Genomic DNA, 22656 nt, shown 5'->3' with positions numbered 1-22656 from the left:
ACATCATGCAACAGGTTCCTGTGGGAAAATCTGAGAAATGACTCCCATATCACACCATGTTGCCTGCAGTTTTGGAACGCAGAAAGGAGCACTGAAGACAATTTGAATATACATTTGTGACTACAAGAACAAAAGTGCAAACAAAATATATCACTAAAAGAAATACCTGTCAGTAAAATAATAGCATCTTAACCAGAATGCCTGCATTTGATAGAAGCCAAATGCAACAACATTAAAGACTCTACATAACTAATGTCACAGGGCATCTTTGGATAATTTTTAAAAGACAAAGGCTGATGATTTGATTCTTCTGTGTACAAATGAGGAAATCAAGAAAAACAATAAAAAGATTTATTGAAGTGTTAAAATAAGATAGGCATTGTTTCTGTGATAAGAAGAAAAAATGGATAAAGATATCAACAGAAATAAAGCAGAGATCAAGCTTTTATTACAGCTGCCAAACATCAGAGAAAATAATACAGCTTTCAATGTCATTGTTTATTCTTTGATGCTCTGTAACCAAATCTGACTCTGTCAAAGTCAAAATCAGTTTTGTCCATAGTCTGTTACAGTTTTTAAAACCAGTTCTAACATTTATATTGTAAGTCTAAGATGCTTAATGATGCAGCACTGATAACAGTAATTAAAGAATGCTAATATGTAGATATGTTAGTATCTTTGTAATGCAATCATTGCATAGATACTAACATTTTTGCAACGATACATCCATATCTTTTTACAAGTAGGTAATAGTGTTTTGAAGACAGATCAAACGTCTACAGAGTAATATCTTCACTTATTCATTCTCCCATTGCCGCAGTCCACTTACTGTGTCTGAACACTTCAGTGAATGCAATTAAATCTATTTCAATTTGCACTAAGCACATACATGTCATACATGTACACAATTATGAAAAGATATATCTTCTACCAGCATTTTATGGTGAGATACATGTATTGTAAAAATTACGTAAAAGTAATAATTTAATAATATTATGTTTTTTCTTGATATAAAGGCTGATCTAAAGAATTTCCAAATATTATTATATGAAATGAAGAAAGATCTGAATAGTCTAGACTGTTCTGAAATTAAGCAGATATAGCATGTATGGCTAGCCCTTACAATGACCCATCATGGATCTGGGTTTTTAGCAGTTTTTAGTTTTAGTTGTCCTCATTTACAGAAGCTAATGCATATCCAACAAACCTGGTCTGTCCTTCTTAGTCATCTTTTGGTTTATTTTTCCTTGTAGCTACTTAAAACATATTACAGTCTCTAATGTCAGACTGATCACAAGCTTAGTTTTAAAACAATCCATGACTGGTTACACAATCCAAAGATCTCAGCAATTTTCACCCAATTTCCTTGAATAAATGAAACATTTCTGCACCTGTATACTGACTGATATGATGGCTTTTCTTCACGTTTTCTTCATGTTAAACATAGACATTTCTTATAAGGATACAGTCCAGTGAAAGCAATATTTAGTATAGACAATACCGGCAGCCATATAGAGAAAATTTCTAGAGTTTTCTTTCACCTTCATGCTTTGCACTTTTCAACTTTGTGTTTATTCACTCCCTAAAAATGTATGTCTTTCAACAATTTTTGATGAATGTAATGTCATCTTGACTGCAGGTGTTTCGCCTGTGAGGTCATGCTTGTAAAATGAATGGAAGTTGTAGTACTTATTGAGCACCCACGGTCTATGTGGTGGTTTTTGGCTTTGCAGGTCAGTGCTTGCCAACATCTTGGAGTGTCAGCAGCTCAGCAGGAGCTCTTGAAGGAAGTCTTTAGGCCTGGGCCAGAGTCCATTTAACACCATTACATCCCACTAGATTAAACTGCCTCAAACGATTGTACAGCTGTTGTATCTGCTGCTGGGGAATATGGACAGCATGTTGGATGGTGGCCAACACTTTGATTGGCATATTATTTATGACACTTCTTACATATTGTTACTTTGAAATAATGAATTAAAGGATATAATGCCGACCTGTCAATCTTGTATGTACACTGAGAAAATTATATTGTGAATTGTGACCCCAGTCATTTAGATTGGAATCATGCTGAGATCACTTTGTGGCCAATATTGACAGGAAGAATAATTGTAGCCATCAAAAACTTTTGCAGCATCTAATGTATTGTTGATTACAAGGCATGAGTTGAAGAAATGTGAAACTATCTTTTAAGGCTCCTCTTGAAAGATAAGGCAGTTGTACTACTTCCTGACTAACAAATAATTGACTTAACAAGATAAGACTATCATATCCTCATATAGGAGTGGGTCAGTCAGTTTATCAGTGAAAACAATTGAGCAGATAATTAAAGTACCACCAATTAAATGAACTCCGTCCATAAACACATCCTCAGTACAATAAAGCAAGAATAACAGGGTTTCACCAAACATAACTGGAAACACCTTAAACATACACAACCAGTCAAAAGTTTTGGCACACCTTCTCATTTAATGTTTTTTCTTTATTTTCATGACTATTTACATTGTAGATTCTTACTGAAGACATCAAAACTATGAATGAACACATATGGAATTATGTAGTAAACAAAAAATGAGTGAAATAAGTCAAAACATGTTTAATATTTCAGATTCTTAAAAATAGCGACCCTTTGCTTTGATTACTGCTTTGCACGCTGGTGACTGTGGAGGCCAGAAGAGTGCAGCAAACTCATTGTCATGTTCAAGAAACCAGTTTGAGATGATCTGAGCTTTTTGACACGGTGCGTTATTCTGCTGGAAGTAGCCATCAGAAGGTGGTACACTGTTGTCATAAGGGGATGGACATGGTCAGCAACAATACTGAGGGACAGAGAGGTGGGATCTTCATATGTTTGCATGTTGTTAAGGAGGCCATGGTGGAGACTTTGATATATGCAATTCTCAGGCAGGAAGGGATTATTTTCATGGAAAAAACGCTAAACACCTGACTTTGTTGCACATACATGAATTTCTAGGGGTTTCATTATGGGTGGTCTTTATGTTCTGTAGGTGACCAGCTTCCTGAGTGTTCATGTAACCATAGCATATGTTTAGGACTAACAAACACAACACTGTCTGATTATACAACAAAAGTAATTATGTTAGAAAATTTACATTTAAAGCTTTAGCAGTGTCTGGGATTTCAGGTCAGTTAGGAGAATCTTTGTGTTGAAGTTGCTGCAGATAAGATCTTGTGCCTTTTACTTCAGCTCTTACCAGAAGTGGCACAGGAAATCCCTGTTGCCTCTTTCTAATCAAATGAATGTTAACTTTTCAAAATAGACGCCAATCAGCGACCGAAACTGTACACAACCAGCTCCTGTTAGCAGAACGCTTTCCATCCTCTTGAACTTAGTGACTTGCAAAATATGTTTCAGTCTCTGAAAGAAATTCTTACACAGATTTTTTTCCTCAGCCCTCGCTGCTCTTCATTTGTGTCGCTGCAGGCGTTTTGTCACAATCCTTTTATTACATGAAATCTCCCCAAGGACACATCTTTCACATTTTGTATAACCTCTAACTTTGTTTTTCTGCAGTTTATATTCCACATTAGCTCAGCTCAATCAGTGACATATTGACAGATGAGCTGATGCTGTGGGGATTAGTACCAAAAGAGATCGATGTCAATGTTATTAAGTCTTATCCTACTGGCAGCAAGACAGTCAGCTGCTGGGTTTTGTGATATAGCGGTTGTTGTAGGAGAAACATCAGAGCTTAAAAAACAAACTAATAAAGCCCACAAAATGCAGTTGTCCTCTAATTAAAAAATGTGTTGGACCTGGATGTTTGGTCATGAATGTGGAAATACTAGAGGGATGTGGGACTAGACCTCATCTAATACCCAGCATATATAATGGAAATGCAAATAACCAGTGAATGGGCTTACTGTCTCATATCCATTAATTAAACTTTTCAACTGAAAAATATTTGCACAATATAAGAATTGGAATTTGTCACTGAGAGAAGAGATCGGCATTTTAAGATCCAGGTAATAGAGCTTATTTAATTAAAAATCACATCAGACATGAATATTTGTTGAAAGCAGAGTATTGTTGTGCATCTTTAAATATGCCTGGAGAGGGTCCTTAAACAACAAGAAACTATCACAGTGAGCTGATATTGCTTATTCTTTTTTGTTTCACGGTTTTTCAAACTAAGCCCTAACTTTTTCAGTTGGGTGCTCCGAAAATTTATGTACCTCTAGCGGTGGGTGGCGCATTGTGACCAATATACATGCTGAGACTTATCAGAGGCTTGAGAGTGTAACCTGGGTTCGTTTCTGAAGCTAAAATTTACAGATGTTGCCAAATACCTCACATGGAGACTCTGGGTAGATGCTAGAGTTTACTGATGTTCCCTAAGTGCCGCACATGCATCAGTATACACTACAAGAAGTCTGTAGTTCCCACACAGTCATTTAGTTGCAGCACAGCATCTTACACAAGAGTGTGAGCCAAAATTTGTTTGAAAAGAGTGAAATAAGGTTCTGATGTCAGATTTACCCAAGTTGATACATAACAATTTTACTTTACCAGAGCTGGCTGTCTATAGACTTGCGCAGACCTGCTAAATGTCAGGTGTGAGCAATAAAAATGTTAAGCCACATGAATCATTATGCTGGAGCTATGACTTGTTGATTTGACAGTTTCCTAGTTTGACAGTGTGGTTTAAACAGCTCTTTCGCAAGAAAAAAAGTTTGGGGATCAAGGTCACTATCTCATTTTTTGTTCAGTTATTTGCTTGTGTACTTTTCCCTAACAGAAATGTTCTGACTTGATTTGTCTCTGAATGAATCACTGCTGAGTGTGGGAGGCGGCCCTCAAGGTTGATTGATGTGCAAGAGCCATCCTGAAATAAATGTGCTGTGAAAAACACATCAAGTAGAAAAATAGAGAAATAAGTTTTTAATAAGACTGCCTACAAGCTCCTATTTAGTATCTACTTGTAGTGTATAAAATACATGGGAATAGAGTTTATCACTAGCGTATTTAATTCACTTATTGTCACTAATTTATTTAATAGTATACCAATCTTGTTAAGTAACATTTTAACATCTGAAAACTTCAGATGTACAGAAATACTAATTAAAACACGGGGTTTGATGCTGGATCTGAAGAACAGCTATCCAAACACCTACACCAGATCAATGACCTTGCTCCAGAGCAGGAGGCAGCCAGGGGAACCGTTATGTCTCCCCAAAGGATCTTCTGTCCTTGAAGAACAATGGAGAAATTGGACAGATTGATTTTAGATTGCATTGATAGCTCACACAGTCTTAAAACAACATAAATGCTTTCATGCACACACCAATGCATTAACCTCGACCGAGTCTGTGTCACAGAGGTGGTGGTTCAATTTCGTACTCATTACTGAGGCCTAGTTTTATAAGAAATCTGATAAAATCATCCTGACACCTCATCATGAAGTGCTTCCTCACTGATATTGTTTTGGGGCGTAGTTGTTGTTTCGTCTATGCCCTGTAGATGGAGACGTACTCACAGAGACTCATTCACATGTATCTGCGTTCACACATACACACACAATATGAAAGAAATGTGTTCTAGAGCTAAGCCCCAAACAGGGGGGAGGTGTTAAGATTTAGAGGCTCAGTTCTGAAGCAGGACACTGAGAGCTGTTCCTTCTACTGTGCATCAATATGAGAGAGAGCCGGGCAGGCAAGGCCGACTGCACCAGAATAAAACACACTATCGCCAAGCACCGGCCATTTATGGCCCAGCAAATGTGATTTTTCTCTTTATGGCTGAAATATTAATGTTTCTATCTTGGTATACTTAGAAAGAAAACAGCAGTTTCCAGGCCCTGAGCTGCCAAGGTAGAGGGGACAGAGAGAGTGAGAAAGAGGAATTTAATAAGTGATGCCCTCGCAAATAAAAGGGTGGTAAAGTATGACCTTCAGTTCGTGACCACTGTAAAGCATCAAAGCCAATGTATCATAATGTTTAAGATTATTTTTTGCAATTTTTACAAGAAAGGCATCCACTGACGTAAATTAGTACTAAGGAGCTGAATTACTCCATATGTAAGCTCTGGAGAAACTGACTGAATATTCACAAATCAACGCATCTTTAGAAATAGAAGTAATGGTCTATGTCTGGTGCAGAGACATCCAGCAACCCAACATTATCTGCACAGCAAAATGAAGCATTCATGCCCAGCAGTCACACACAACTCTTTATGTTTCAGAAGTCTCACCGTGATCATACTTGAGATAAATTTCCCATCAGCTTGTCTCCTCTGGGCAATTCCAACTGGAAAAGGAGATCTAACTGTATCAGACCCACTGTATGGCCCCATATTTATGAATTCACAAGCTATCATACTATGTAACCTTTTTGTGTGATTATCTGTCAATGTTTCCTAGACTTGCCTCTCATATTGCAAAAGATATCCTAGTCATCAAACAGATAATGGCATGTATCAGGGCTGCAAAATTATTGATTATTTTGATCAATATTGAGATTGTTAATCACAAATTTTCACTGATTTGGGGAGTACAATTGTTTTTTGCACTCTGGGGTTTTAAAAAATGAACTTCTGCTTTCACTTTGATATTATGCTACATTCCTGCTAATATTCAAATGTGCATAAAAATACAACTTAAATAAAATTCTTCTAAACTTAAACTCAGTGCATCTCCAAGAAATTAATAAAATTCTACTCAAAATGCCTCACTTACTGAGCATCTGCTTATTAGTAGATACTGCAGGTTACCCATGTTCCATAAATGGCTCATATTTACACCATAATTAGTAATTTTAGATATCTGAAATGTTATTTTTCTCTCATAAGAATTCTCTTAATTTTTCATATCTTTATTTTTTTGTTGACAGGTACAGTTGTAGATTTCTTAAAATACAATTTCAACTCATAAGAATGTCTTTAAATATAATTTTAACTACAAAAAATCTGAATTTGACCACTAAGAAAATGTTATAATGGCAATCTAAAGTGTAATTAGGAATAGGAGTGCGAAAACATTTACAAAAGAACTGTAGCAAGTTGTTGAACAACCTACCAGCCAAGTACCTTGAAAATCTGCATTCACCAAGGAAAACTACTGCTTTTTTAAAAGCAAGGGGTGCTCATAGTAAATGATGAACTGATTTTAGATTTTTTTGTTTTTGTTGCAGTAGTCATTGTACTTCTAGCACCTAAAAGTGTTGACAGTATGTGTGTCCTGAATCTTGTCCTATATCTGCACGCTTTGCAAGACACTTGATGGGCTGCTTCAGTGTGATGTAAACGACCAGCCAGACATACTGTTGGAAAGCTCATCTGTTAGCATGTTTGCTGCCAGCTGACTGCTATCCGACTGTGTGTACTACAAAATAACACTATATTATTCTTATCAACCATACTGACTGTTTTATATTCACAAAAAAAGCATTACAGTGGATACATTCCAGTACGGCCAGCAACGTGTTGTTTGCTGTCTTTTATACAACAGTGACATTGAGCTGTCTCCTCTCCCTCAGCAGTTTTTTCTCTAAAATAGAACAAGCTAGAGAGGGTATGCCTTTGGCTGTCTTTATCCGTTATGTGACCATCGTCTTGCAAGTAGTAGCCATCCCCAAAGAACGTCACGGCTCCAGAACAGGGTCAGGGGTGAAGCCTCTGACAAAAAGAAGAGAAAAACACCTTGAGTAACTCCAGGGGTTGTGTTACACTGTGTTGTGTCTCTATAGCTTGAAATTTCAAGGATTTTACTCAGAGTTGGAGGGTATGTGAACCATGTGGCTTCATGGTGAGGATGGGAACTCTGAAGCCCTTATTGCGTACACCAAGGTTGAGTGTTGGTGGTTATTGTATAGCCCCAGTGTTTTCAACCGCAAAGTTTCCCTCTCTTTTTTTTTCTTTTTCATTTTTTCATGTATAACTGAAAGGAAGGCATAATCTACCACTGCGTCTGCTGCAATTACTGCTACCGTTACTTTTTCAGGTGCTTCAATTTACAGTGGTTATTTTCTAGCATTCTTTTTGTGGTTACACTATAGCAGAGGCCTTAAATGAACTTCTTGTTCCATGTGCTTTCCACATTTGAAGCCAGACAGTTTTATGGAAATGTGTTTTGCAGTCTTTACCAGGATTTCCGAACATTCTCAAAACAAAATCGGTGCTGGAGTTTCTTTGATTGCCTCCCTTCACAGGAGCATAATCCTAAATAAAGCCATCCATAATTTATTCCAATTTCAAAACACTGGCCTCAGGGAGATGTTTCTCTACTGCAAGAAACACTTTTATTTTGCACCTGGTCCTTTTTAAGTCAAAACTATGAAAAGTCAATATGAAGCCTTGGCAGTAAACAACTTATGAAATTGACTGATGTTTTGAGCAGGATTTAAACAAGTTTGTTGGAGGTCTGTGGAGAGGCAGAGCGGGGGATGTGTTAGCAATCCCCTTGGGTAGCCATGTTGAATGAGGCTGATTCTGATGAGACAAAGGCTCATGTGAGCAATCTGACAGTTCATTTTCTTCTTTAGACCTTTAGATCATTGCAGCGTTGACATGTTTGTAACAGTGCTTGTCAAAATGGGAGTTTCATTTCAGGATTGTGTGGTCATTTTTTAAACTGATCATTTTTCAGAGTGGTTGTACAAGGACCTGATGGCTTGTCGTAACATCCAGTGTCCTCGTTCTCCCACGGGACACTCCGATACTGCCTAAATTGCAATTAGAGGACAACCTACTCTACCACCTGAGCCCCAGCCAGGTGGACAGAAGGATTAGTGCAGTGTTAGCAGTGGTGTAGGCATTAAAGGAACCAGAACATGTAACTGGGTAGAAGGACATCTGGAATGCCCCACCTAGCCACTGCAATCTGACTTTGCATTAGCAGAAGATGAATGGATGGATAGATTGATTCATGGTCCCCAGAAAAGGAATTTCATTGACGTTTGTGATCACTAGACAGTTTTATTTGTGCAATACTTTATGCGGGATGGTGAACATAGTAAACACTGCAAAAAAAAAAGTCTGCATTTTTGAGTTGTCATTGTGAGCAGGTTAGCATGCTGACGCTAACACTTTGCTCTGAACATTGTGGTGCCTGTCTGGCACCTCACAGATCCGCTGGAGTGGCTCTACCCTCAGGCTTTTTATACCCTGGTGGTGTCCATTTGTTGCAAACTTGTCATCTTCTCCTAACTGGACACCAGGCCTTGGGATTTTCACCATGAAACACATTATATTGAAGTTTGCTTTGACTTTGAGCTCCCACTCATCATGGCATGTCCATCTCGGTCGCCAGGAAACAGCAGAAGCTCCACATCCTGAGTAAAGAATAAAGTCACACCTGCTTCTCTCGCTAGGGACCTCTCACTTTCGATTGAAAGTGAATTCTCTTCTGTTCTCCTCTCCTCTCTATAATTTCATCCAAATCGATGTGCTGCTCCAGCAGCTCCTTACGGCTTGACATCTGACTGATTGCTTCACACAAAAACCTGCAGCTAAATAAAATAACAGGGGAACCCAAATGAAGTTTATACACCTTGATAAGAGCTCTATTAAGTCATTGTGAAATAAGCCTGAATGTAGCTTTAGCCAGTACTTCTACCACACACTGCTGAACTATTACACACACACTTTTAAATGAATCTCATGCACCGAACTGTGGAATTGTGTTGGAAGGTAGATTATTCACGGAGAATCGACTACAATTTCACGGCTTTCTGGAAATAATTAGCGTGACATTTATTCAGGCTTTGTAATTGGAGAAGATTCCAGACCCTCACCTCTAATAAAGTTGTCATTGAACCTTTAATGCTGCTGGCTCCCATGACAGCAGAGGAATATTGCAGCCTTGTGCAGGGCAGTTCAAATCACTTGGTAGAAAACAATGTAGTCAGGTTTATGGTGCATGTGTGTTTGTGTGAGAGTAGTTAAGAAAACTGTGATCCATTCTTTGTCCAAGCCCTAATGAAACCTTCCCACCATGGGATGATGAGACAATTTTTCTAAAGATTTTTAAAGAAGCCTCTGAGAGGTTTCACTTCAACTGAAATGCATTAGCTGACAAACAGGACTTCTACTCTGAAGTCATTAAAACCAATCATCCTGTCCTCCTCACAGTTTTCTTCATTTGTGCCATTTTTCCTTTTCCGCCCTTCTCTCGTTGCTTTCTCGGTTATACTTTCCCCTCCTCATCTCACACCTCTCTTTTTGTCTTGCTATGGTTTTGTTTATTCGCCCCACTCTCTTGCAATTTTACTTTATCACCTCCATCTCTTACCTGTGCCTTTGAAAGGTTTTGCATCAGTTTTCATCTTCAGGAAAGAGATGGCATGTTTTTGTTGCACTCCTTTTGGCCGCATTTGCGTTGCAGAGTATACTGAAACTAGAGAGGTACCACAAAACCCTAGAAATGTCACTACGTGGTCACATTAGTACAGATACTTTAAAAATCACAGTTTTAATAGGAGCCATATGTCCTTTGAGTTACCTTGATGTGCAACCACAGGGCAGTGTGTCTCTGTGGGTGTAGTGGGCGTGCTAACCACTTTTTTACTCTCATAAGCTTTCATGGTGGCAAAACGAGAGGCATGACTGCAGAACAACCACTCTTCCACACTGTCCACTGGTTGTCCACAAAATAGATGAGCAAATCTAAATATTACATTAGTTTGCTTACAGCTGACAGAACAAGTGTGCAGAAACCACTGAGCCCATTTGTAAAAGATGTTTTACCTGCATAGACCGAGGGAGCCAAAACGTCCAACTTAGCAAAGCATCTCTCTATCAGACATGCTGACTTGTTAAAAGGATTCAATTAGTGACAGGTTACCAATGTGACAAAAAATATAAGTACACTTTGCCCTCAAATATTACCGAGTGATTTAGTTTGTGACAAGCAAACGTTCGTCCATCTTTGGAGCTTGATGAAGCAAGTAAGGGAAATTGTAACAGTAACAGCTGGATTTAGTTTTTTAGCTAACTTCACAATGTGACAAGCATCTCTATTTGCAAACCCGGAATTCACACTGACAGTGGTAGCTTATGTTACTGCAACCTGCTAAATATCAGGTGTTCACAGTATGCAGATTAACAACAGCAGTTATACATGATCAACTGAGTTCTTGCAGAAAGTGTCTGGCCTTGAAGATGTAAACAGTTGATCTTAATGAAGAGTTCCTCCTGCCCTGGTTGGATATTAAAATATATGAACACACAGTGGTGCAGTAATTCTGTACTGTTGTCTTTTGGCTTCTTTCCATGTCCTCCGCTGACCTGCATTTACAAATATTTTCACTTTTAAACATCTCAAGTTTCATGGTCTGTTATCTATCATTCCATTACTTTCCTTGATGTTGTAGGTTTTTGTTCTGGTATTGTTTCACTTCCGGAATCAATATATTTAGACAGGTATCATAATACAGTATAGTTTTGATGTTGTGGTAACACTAGGCAACACTCAGGTGGCGTTTATCTTCCTAAATGTTGCACAGGTTTTTGACTTCACTGTGGTAGTTGAGAGGTTTCTGCAAAGGTTTCAGTGTGTAATTTGTCCTCAGTTTGTATCTCCACTTCTTTTTCTAGTTTACTGACACAAAATATGAAAATTACCAAATCCTTTTAGATACTGAAGAACTATTCATGGATACTGAATGAGCACATTAGATAATAGAAACTAAGAAATTAATCAAGTATATTAAATTTGATGAGAAGAAAAACTTCTCCAGCTAACATGAAAACAAAGTAATGATTAAGTTTTCAAACGATTCACTTGTCTGGTTTCTGTAGTTACAGTGTCATTATGATGACTTTCTATAGTGCTTTAATTAGTTTTTGTGTGTGTGTGTGTGTCATGGTGCCACTAGATCCAACAACAGCAGTGCTATAAGTTATATGGAAAAGTTGAACGTGAGTTTCAACAGCTTCCAACAAGACTGAATTAAATGTGATTTTGTACCTACAGCAGCCACAATCCTCCTTAACAAATCATGCAAAATCCTCATCCACAGTTTGTTTTTGATTTAAAAACAATAAATGCCTCTTTGATATTACTGCCTGTGTTGTTTGTGTACCTGTGAATGACTTAATTATCTTCCTGTGAGAATAATACCTTGATGTTTTTCTTCCCTTGTCTTGGTTGGGGCATTGAAAGAATGCCTATTGCCTCAGTTATTACAAAAGACCTGTGTTGTGTGTCTCAGGTGGCTGTGACATTTGCAGTGGGGTCAGAGGTCGGCCTTCAGAGCAGCAGTGACTTCAGTCAGATGGGGAAACCTTTCCTAATGGGCACAGTGGCTCTGGGTGAGAATCAGCTTTGTACTGTATTGCTCTTTTTCCTTTATTCCATCTTCATCTTTTCATCTATTTGGCCTTTTTTTCCAGTCCATAATCCCTCCTCTGCTGCCCTTTCTTTCTCTGGGCCAAGAATACTGAAGGCTGTCGGTGGTCTGACTTTCCAATCCTATCTGATTTTGAGAACCAGCTTACACTACTGCATTATATAATAAAAATGTACAATATATCTTCCAGTCTAACCATAAAAAAAGAATTAGATAATTGACATAATTGTTTTTCAAGTGCAGTCAAAAACAGAGCTGTACAATGCAAACCTGAAATTGCCCTACCGCCCATTGACATTCATTTGAGAGGAAATGTCTACAGTTTAGGCAATACCAATGACAGGTTTGAATTTATAATGAATGTTTTTATTCAGACACTTCTTCTGGCTGGAAATGACAACTGATGAAAGAAAAGACATTGTGTTAGAGAAATTAATGATCATTTTTGGACAGTTTCTGGGTTTTTTTCTTTCTTGTTTTGTTTTTTGCATTTTTACTACCCAAAATGTCCAAGATTTATTCATATGCTTGAAATTGTCTAAAATTGTTGATAAAATGCAGCTTTTACACCATCCTAAGTGGTCATTTTACCATGTCAAAGAGCATTGTAATGCAGTAGGTCTTTAGTCAGTTACAGGTCATGCCAAAGACTAGAGAATTTACAGAGCTTGATGTTATGATCCATCACTAAGGCAGAGTTGCACATTGTGGCTGCTCACAAGACAGAGAAAGGCCATAAAGCCACATCGAAGTGTTGTTAAATGTCAGTAGCCATGGTGAAAGGCTTAATCAAAAAGTACAAGGAGTTTCAGACAGAGAAAAATCTCAAAGGGTGTGGGAGGAAGACAAAAATGACCCCTGAACTGACAGAAGAATCCAAGGATCATCAAGGAAAACGTCTTGATGAATCTCTGCAATTCTATTACGTACCTACATCTCAAGGCAGACACTCAAACGGACACTACACAAGGCTGGACTCCTTGGACGATGACCTAGAAGGATTTCACCTCTTCAAGGCAGACAAAAGCTCACCTTGACAAAGTGGAAAGCTTTTTTGTTCTTCAGGTTTGTAGTTGGATGAAATGAAAGTGGAATTGTTTGAACACAGAGGAGTGGCTTTTGTAGAAGTAGAAGCATTTAACCCCAACAACACCAACCCCACAGTCAAGCATAGTAGTGGGAATGCAAAGCGTTAGGGGTGTTTTTCAGTCAAACAGGCCAAGAAACCTTGTCAAAGTACTAACCCACTACTTCAGGATTCTAGAGGAACACATTTGGCAGTCTGCAGAAAAGCCTGGCCTTGGGCAACATTGGACCTTCCAACGAAACAGGATCAAAAACATAAAGCCAAAGGGCTGACGAAATGCTTAACAGAAAAGAAAATTAACATGTTGGAGCCCAAACCTGAATCCTACTGAGAATCTGTCGAGAATCGAAGATGACAGTCTGATGGCAAGGAAGAATCCAACTCCAAAGTCCTACAAATTGTCACAAAAGCAGAATGGAACAAAGTCCCAGTGGAGACACGCAACAATCTTGTTAACAACTCTAAGAACTGTCTGATTGATATGGTGGAAAATAAAGGCTCTTCTGTTGATCACTGATAAAGGATACAAATAATTTTGGCATGGTTTTTAAACAAAAATGTAATTAAACTTTAAAAAACAACAAAGATTTATTCATTTATTGAGCATATCCTACGCACTGACATAGACTTAAAATGTAAAAATATACTTAGAAATTAGAAATGCTAAAATCAAACTATTGCAATTCTTCTTACAATCATTTGGATTTCTCCTTTTTATGAATTATGCCCTCACTAATACACAATTTGCAGATAAATGAAATGCTGCAAATGCCAGAAATGTTTTTTAGCCAATAGAACAGTAGACCTTAGGACAAAAGAGCTTCTGCTTCTCAAGTGCATACTTTGGAAATACACTTGCTTTGATGTATTAGCCTGCACAGTGACTTGGTGGTTAGCACTTCTGCCTTGCAGCTAGAAGATCCCCTGTTCGCATCCCGGCCTTCCTGGGATCTTTCTGCATGGAGTTTGCATGTTCTCCCTGTGCATGTGTGGGTTTTATCCAGATACTCCGGCTTCATCTAACAGTCCAAAAACATGCTGAGGTTAATTGATAACTGTAAATTGTCTGTGTGAATGTGTGAGTGATTGTTTGTCTGTATATGTAGCCCTGCGTTAGACTGGTGACCTGTCTAGGGTGTCTATTGCCTTCGCCCTAAGTCAGCTGAGATAGGCTCTAGCCCCCCCACGACCCTAGTGAGGATTAAGCGGTGTATAGATAATGGATGGATGGATGGATTTCTATATGAACATAAAAGGCTAGTATTTGTAGCATATTAAATAAATTTAACCTGGTTATTTTATACTGAAAGTGTAACAACACACCCGGGGCAAATTGGCATACACATGCTAATATTCATATGATTTCTCTGGTGATCCCAGCACAAGAACTGTTGAAGAGTAAAACACTAGACAATTTTATTTAATTTGAGCTGTGATGTGCAAGCTGCTGTTTGCAAAGTTCACCATCTTGGAACCAACTCTGAAAAAAATTTCATTATCAAGTTAGACCTAGAGTCGCCATTAGGTTCTGCCACTTCAAAGTTGTGAAAATGCAGAGTTTTATCCAGGAAGGCTGCTGATGTCTCAGTTTCTTCATGAAAGTAACATAGATGTTTGTTGGACCAAAGAGAATTTGGCCAGATAAAAGCAGGTCAACTTAAACACTACAGCCCAACTTTAAAATACTTAGTTTGCCTCTAAAACAATCCCTGCAATTTGTCCTATGCTTTCCTTTTTCACAAAAGCAGAATGACTTTTCAGAGTATTAGACAGTGTGGAATGAGAGAGTGGTCTGAGATCTGTGTGTGTGTGTGTGTGTGTGTGCGTGTGCGTGTGCGTGTGTGTGCGTGCCTGCGTGCATGCCGTTCAGTTGAAAGTTTTCATCTGCACTACCAGCAGCACCCTGTCTTCCTGAAGTCATTGCAACACATCAGCTGTGGCAGCATAAGAGGTGATCGCTCTGTTGTATTAGCATCTCTGTGACAGCTCTGACTGTAGTTTGTACCAGCTTCCATTACTTCAGAGGGCCATTTGAACATGCAAACTGCCAACAATGACAACTGCTTTGCAGTTTGTCATTGCTAGTTGTGTGGAACAGTATATAGCACAATTTTAAATCATTTTATTAAGATTAAAAAGGATTACATTTATCTTGGGATTCTGGTCAGGATTTGAAAGCCTCTTAAACAACATTCAGGCTATGACGAGACTCTAAAACTACCCAGTGAAACCAAAACTAATACAGTGCTGCTCCTTAAAGCAGGGTGAAACCCATTTCACTGCAGCTTATAAAGACTGACACCTCTAAAGGGATATCTAAAGAGAGAAAGCACTATAATATTAGAAAAAATTTACTTCAAACAAGGGAGGAAACTATCATTTCAAAGTTAGATGACACTGACTTGCAGAGACACAATAAAACTTGTACAAAGTCATTTTGGTCAGAAATGAGGGTTTAAAAACTCTGCCTTGACTGAATATTGAACTTTCTCTAAGGTTTGGATTTTTTGGGGATATTTTCTGTATATTTTACTTTGTCCATATACAGGCTTGGACAAATATGACTTTACTGGGTTTTCTGTTACATGTGGGCTTAAGGGAGAGAATTTATCCATAATTCTAATATGAAAAATAAAGTCATTTTCAGACATAGCATCCATGACATTGCTGCATTATCAATCTGGTGATGACAAGTGATGACATTCTGTCATTCAGACATAGGTCACTTTATGTTGATGTAACATACATACATGTACACATTAGTGATATTTGTAGTACACACTAGATTGGACACTACATCAGGTTACATAATGCATAAAAATACCTTAATAAACAATGAAACAAATCTAAATCCATGTAAAAAATGTTTTAACAGGAGCTTATAAAGTGTGACTCAGCTTGTCTTTCTGAAGTGAAGAAAAGTACAGAGTGGAACTTAAATCCTGATTGATTCTGTCTCCAGTGCAACTTCCTTGTCATGAAGATGCTCATATGTGTTCTGGTGTATCCAGGTGTTCAATGAACTCAGAAGAAAAGCTTCTACAAACAACCAGAATTATGTCGCTTGTGTGCGTCTGTCTGTCAGTGTGACTGTATGCAGTTCAGGTTCATGTTGAAAGAGATTGAAATGTATTATTAGGTCCGACCTATTGCCTGTCTGAATAAAGCTGACATTTTCAGATGCATCAGATTAATAGAAAGAAGTAAGCCAATAAAACATTCATAATGCCAATAATGTCATATTTTCTTAATTTTCCTGCAAGTCTCTGGTAACTCTGAGAGGATATTTTCTGTTATTGCTCTTTTTTTTTCATCACTGCAGTTACAACAGTGATGTGACACTGGTGTACACAAATACAGTTGTGTGAACATTACAAGAAGCTCATAGTTGGATGTACCATTTCAGTGTCTGTAAGAATGACCTGCTGGTTTGTTTTTGCCTCAACAGGAGGGATTGTGAACGTGATGCCTCTGCTTTTCTCACAGATCTCACACAACAAGACACAGGTAAATCTAGTCTGTGCTGCTACATGCTTATCTGTGGATTCAGTGTACTGAATCCAGATATAGCTCAGTAGCACGATGTTGGTGTTCTTCAGCATTAGCACTCTGTGAAAGATAAACTGAAGCTTGTGGGGAGCTGTAGAACTGTAAATCTCTCAGACAGACTGGTTAATATGGATGCAGGCCGGTCCAGCCTAGCAGCTCAGTGGTCAACATCACCGAATCACATACCGGGAAGCTCCGGCTGTTTATTTCTAGCACTTGATGAAATGTGGTAAACAAATACTTTTTAAAGCAGATCCAAGTAGATTTTGTGGAGACATGAACTGTATGACTGTTCTTTAAAAGGCGCCGATGTCAGATTTTAAATTCAGTGCATTTAGCACACTATATTTCAGTACTTTTCCTAATGCTCACATTGGTTGGAGCTGCTGTTTCCTGTTGACTGTGTCTCACCATCAGTAGTAAAATGGATGCAACTAAGAAGCATGTACTTCAGTAATATTAAGTGGTACTACAAACCAGGTTTATTCAAAGATCTTCCACTCCTCTCATACTAATGAAAGATAAAGATACACCCCTCAGAGTTTTTTTTCTGACTCAGAAAGATTGTTTGGAGGTGACTAAGCATGACCGCTACCCTACTACAGTAAAGACAATGTATCTGTTGCCTTTGCTGACAGAAATTAATACATTTTTCTGTTATTTCTGAATTTTTGACAAACAAAAATGTCTGTTATGCCTGAGTTATGAGTTATGTGAGTGTTATGCCTATTTAGCAAACCTGGTTAATATACATATCTGTATTTTTTTTTTTTATTATATTATTACTGGTGATTTTCCTTTGGCTCTGGCTAAAACCTCAAGTTTCTACCAGTTTAACCCAGTTTCCCACAAACCTGGCAATGGGAAAAATCTAATTGTTTATGTCCTCAGCTGTTGTTGAAAGCAAAATCAACACATCAGATGTGAAATCACAGGCTTCATGTGCATCATAATTTAAATGTTCTGGCAGTTTTTTGTCGCACGCTGCTCAAACTGAAATGTGTGTAAATGCAGGTGGGTGGGAATGCGCTTACTGCTCCCAAGACAAATAAGTACCCTGATTTTAAATTCTCCTGCTTCTCTGTCATTGAGTGCAATTTCTGCAACTGTAATTTCTCAGTACCGCTGTGAGAATAACATAGTGTGCTTAAGAGAAAATAGCCACCCACATCTGACTGGCTGAAACATTATGGAATGTATCATCATTTCTAAAGTGTTTTCTTTGTTTCGAGGTCATTGTCTTTGAAGATGGATATTTTGCATTGAACAGATATTTTATTCAACATGGACAAAGACAATGTCAGGTCCACGAGGTGTTTTGCTGAAAGCAGCTGCTTCTCTGTCCCTGACAGGCCTGAAAAAGGCAGTGTGGACAGTAAATGCACAACTATATGCAAATATAGGGATTACCAACTTCAGTGTACATTGTATGTACTGTTAACACTAGGTAAACTCAATAATATTATTGACTGTCATAAGTGTTGTGTTGTAGTTTAAGAATATGAGAATGTCTTGCTCTCCTGTAACTTGCTTGAGTAGGATGTTTCTCACTATGTGATGTGTTTTCTTCGTGTCCAGATCCTGTGGTTTCGGAGAGCAGTGCTTGGAGGTCTGACAACCTGCACTGTGCTGAACATCCTCTGGTGAGTACATAATTCTTTATCCTGTGACCTCCAAGCTGTTTCTGTTTTTTTTGTTCCTGTCACAACCATACAAGTAGAGAATATTAAAAAATAAGTCTTCTATTCAGTATAACAAATTTCAAATTTCATTTTTAGGCACTTAATGGTTTTGTCAATACTGGACACTATACCTATTTTACTACTTAATTTTTAAATTTGTTCCCATACTTGTTTGCTATCTGCCCTGTGTAAACAGATTCTGCCGTTTAGTTCTTGAATTTTTCTGATTTTTTGAACTCTATTGAGTTACGTAGGACTTAGGACTGTAGGGTTTTTTTTTTTGTTTGTTTTTTTTTTTTTTTTTTTTTACATTTTTCCTCCAGAATCGTGTTATGGAAACAAGCAATTTAGATTTGGGGATCTTCAAAATGACAGCTGACAGTTAAGTTTATTTTCCGGCATCTCAGAGCTGAGTAGTTCCTGGACTGGTGCGAAGTTCGAAATGCAATGATTCTTTCTGTTTGTACAGTTTCTGGCTTTAAACTGTGCCACCAGGATGGCTCAGAGGGTTAGTTGTCCTACCTCTTTACTGATAAGTACTAGAGACGCCCCCTAATAATTGACCAAATGTTAGTCAGTGAAGGGAGTCTTAGTCAACCAGTTGGTTGTCATTAGTCAGTTGTTTGCAGGATTAAACAAACTTTAAGTCCCCAGGGCCCAGGGAGTGAAAACACTTAGCCATTCAAGTCAGTCACAGACAGACATTATCCTTTACTCTCCTGGACTCTGTGGTTATTAGATAGGCTGCACTTTGTCGACCCGAGGAGTACTATGTGATGATTAATAACAACATGTTCCGTCTGCTTGCTGTTTTTTTCACACACCCGGAATCATTACCACTTTCCTGATGTTTCTGTGGCTTACTTTCTGTGAGCGCATCTAATATTTATACTTACAAGGTTCATTAGCTGTGGTTTTGAATTTTTCTGTAATGTAGCATGGTGGCAGCAATTTTAGCCTACTTACAACCTTCTCTGTCAGCCCTGAAAGTCAAATCACTTTCTGATGCCCTCTAAAAATATGTATTGTATGTGATGATTAGTCATCTAATGGCTTGAATAAACAACTAGGAACATCTGCAGTTGGAGTGAGCCCTAATATAGTATACCTTATAGGCAAATATGCAGACATGGAAAAAATTACTAGACCGCCTTTTTTCTTCAATTTCTTGCTCCTTTCAATGTCTGGTACCACTAAAAGTACATTAGCTGAAGAATACAATGAACACGACAAGAAATGCAGCTGATTGCATAATTCTTTATGTGATATTTGACGTGCTTAAGCTTAATTGTATTTCCATGGTATGTAAGAGGCCATTTCATATCATAAGCAGAACTGCACATGCAAAGACCCAGAGTGGTTTCCTGCTTGCATTTAAGCCGTAGCACAACTCAGAAGTTGTCAGCTCTCACATAATGCCTAAAACAAAGAATTATGTGAAGCCACAAAGGCAGCCATCTTGGCACTGCTGGAAATTGGCATGAGTGAGAGACAGGTAGCCAAAAAACTGAAGATCTCCATGACAGCTGTGCATTACACCAAGAAAAAACAAGCCGAACATGGTACTATCAAACTGCTAGCTGGTCGCGACAGGAAACGTCTTTCTAGCCCACAAGATGATCATGCATCCGTTCCTGTGTCATGAATCGTCATCAGACCTCCAAGGACCTTAAAAATGAGTGGACACTGTGGAGAAATGTGACTAGTTTGGCGAGGACAGTTTGAAAGCGACTTCTTGAAGCTGGTCTGAAGTCACACAGGGCAGGAAGAAGCCCTTCATCAAGGAAAGGCAGAGGAAAGCCTGGTTTCTCTTTGCTGGGATCACAAGGACTGGACTGTTGATGACTGGGCTAAGGTTGTCTTCAGTGATGAATCCAATTTTCAGTTGATGTCCACTCCAGCAAACTTACTGGTTAGGAGGAAGCCTGGAGAAGCCTACAAGCCAGACTGTCTGCCCCTACAATAAAATATGGGGGTGCATCAGTGACGATCTGGGGTTGTTTCAGTATGAGTGGAACAGGGCAAATGCAATTGTGTGAAGGGTGAATGAACCAGGTCGTGTACTTGGCTACTCTTCTTCCATCAGCGGGAAAATACTTTCCTGCCTCGATTGACTAGAGTTTCCAACAAGACAGTGCCCCTTACCACACGACAAGGTCAGTTAAAGCCTGGATGGAGAACCAGAACATTGGAACCATGCCTTGGCCTGCTCAATCACCAGATCTAAATCCAACTGAAAACCTGTGGAAAATCATCAAACTCAAAATGGAGAACCACAAGCCCAAAAACAAAGCAAATTTGTTTGAATTTGTACAACAGGAATGGACTGCTGTGACAGCAGAACAATGTCAGAAGCTGGTGGAGAGCATGACAAGATGCATGGCTGTAGACATCAGAAACAATGGTTTTGCAATCAAGTAGTGTGTGTGATTAAAAGAGACAGAAAAGAAAACATGGAATACCTAAAAGCACTGTTTTTGGCAGTACAATGCAATAGCTATTGATGTAAGAACTTGATTTTGGTTATTATCAAGAAAACCGCGGAAAAGGGCTAGATATCAGCTATTAAATGAAACTCTTATGAGCTACTTTTGTTATTGTCATTATGTTTGTCCAAGCAAATGTACCTTTAGTTCTACCAGGCATTAAAATGAACAAGAAATTGAAGAAAATGAGGGTTGTTGTAATATTTTTTTCATGACTGTATACATAAACGTATTTTCAAGTATCATCATCATTCTTCTAGGCACAGTTATCATTAAACATAAGCTTTTGTAGCTTTCACCTCTCAAGAGGTCTTGATTGTTTCATTTATTGAAATCCTTCCAAGTACAGTACTTATTTTACTTTTGGGAACAGCATTTTAAGGAACAGCACTGGATTGTTACGATTTTGATGAGAAATAAGCTTTTAGTGAGTGATTCTTTAAGGAATAAGAGACTGTAAAGCTGGCATGCCTAGATATTGTGAAAGGGCTCAGAAAGTAAAATTTTAAAGATTACTTTTTGGAGGACATTTGAGCGTTTATTATAGAGCAGATGAAGACAGACAGGAGAACCAGATATGGCCACTACTCAACCACATGAGCTACTAAGGCACCCTAGAAAGAGGACTTTATTCAAATTTGTAACTTTAGAAAAGTCATCTTCCTTCATCTCAAATTCATAATTTAACACCACTATAACACAGCCACATTGTATTTGAAATTGAGCAGTCAACATGGGATTGAAGTGTAGACTTTCAGCTTTAAATCAAGGGGTTTAAACATAATTATTGCATGAATTATGAAATTAAGCTATTTTTTTTACGTAGTCTCTCTATTTGAACAGGTAAAATGGCCTGAGAGGCAGATGTGGTTTTATTGTTATTTTCATAAATGATCAAAGAGATAAAAGATTTGGAGATGACTTCAAGTGTTGACTTTGATAGCTGTTCATGGAAACTCTCAATATGCAGTTCAAAGGGCTATTGATATGAGTAAAAGATGCCGTCATTTGCCTGACAAAACAAAGCAAATCTATCAGAGAGATGGCAGACACTTTAGGAGTTGCCACATCAACTATTTTCTACATACACTGGGGAGCTCAGCAACACGGAGAGGCCTGGAAGACCAAAGCAAACAGCTAAAGTGGATGATGGCAGAGTTCTTTCATTGGTGAAGACAGTACCCTTCACAACATCTTGCCGAGTCAAGAACACTCTTGAGGAGATTTGTGTATCGTTGTCTGTGGCTACAATCAAGAGGGCCCTTCATGAATGTGAATATAGATGGTTTATCTCAAGATGGAAACCACTGGTTACACTCAAGAACAGGAAGGCCAGATTGCGAGTAAACATTTTGAAACAGTTCTGAAACTGGATTCTTAGGACAGATGAAGCCAGATGAACTTGGACCAGAATGATTGGAAGAGAAGAGCATAGAGAAGGAAAGAAAGTGGACTACGTCATGCTAGTGCCAGTGGAAATAGGTCATTGACGTTTATTGTTGATGTGACTGCTTTTTAAAAATCTGGATGAATAATAAAGTTTGT

At 38.3% G+C, this 22656-nt stretch overlaps 1 protein-coding gene across 5 annotated transcripts in view; it reads left to right on the top strand.

Annotated features, from left to right (window-relative positions):
• Window positions 1-22656, top strand: part of si:ch211-51h4.2 (uncharacterized) — a 97202-nt gene that overhangs the window by 35946 nt on the left and 38600 nt on the right. For all 5 annotated transcript variants that reach the window (XM_055005883.1, XM_055005878.1, XM_035958165.2 and 2 more), the window contains 3 exons: window positions 12170-12269; window positions 16843-16901; window positions 18522-18586. In XM_055005883.1, the coding sequence (XP_054861858.1) occupies window positions 12170-12269; window positions 16843-16901; window positions 18522-18586 (224 nt within the window). The remainder of the gene's footprint in view (window positions 1-12169; window positions 12270-16842; window positions 16902-18521; window positions 18587-22656) is intronic.

Source organism: Amphiprion ocellaris, chromosome 2 (assembly GCF_022539595.1).
Source record: "Amphiprion ocellaris isolate individual 3 ecotype Okinawa chromosome 2, ASM2253959v1, whole genome shotgun sequence".
NCBI classification, from domain to species: Eukaryota; Metazoa; Chordata; class Actinopteri; family Pomacentridae; genus Amphiprion; species Amphiprion ocellaris.
This window is presented reverse-complemented; position numbering and strand designations above follow the sequence as displayed.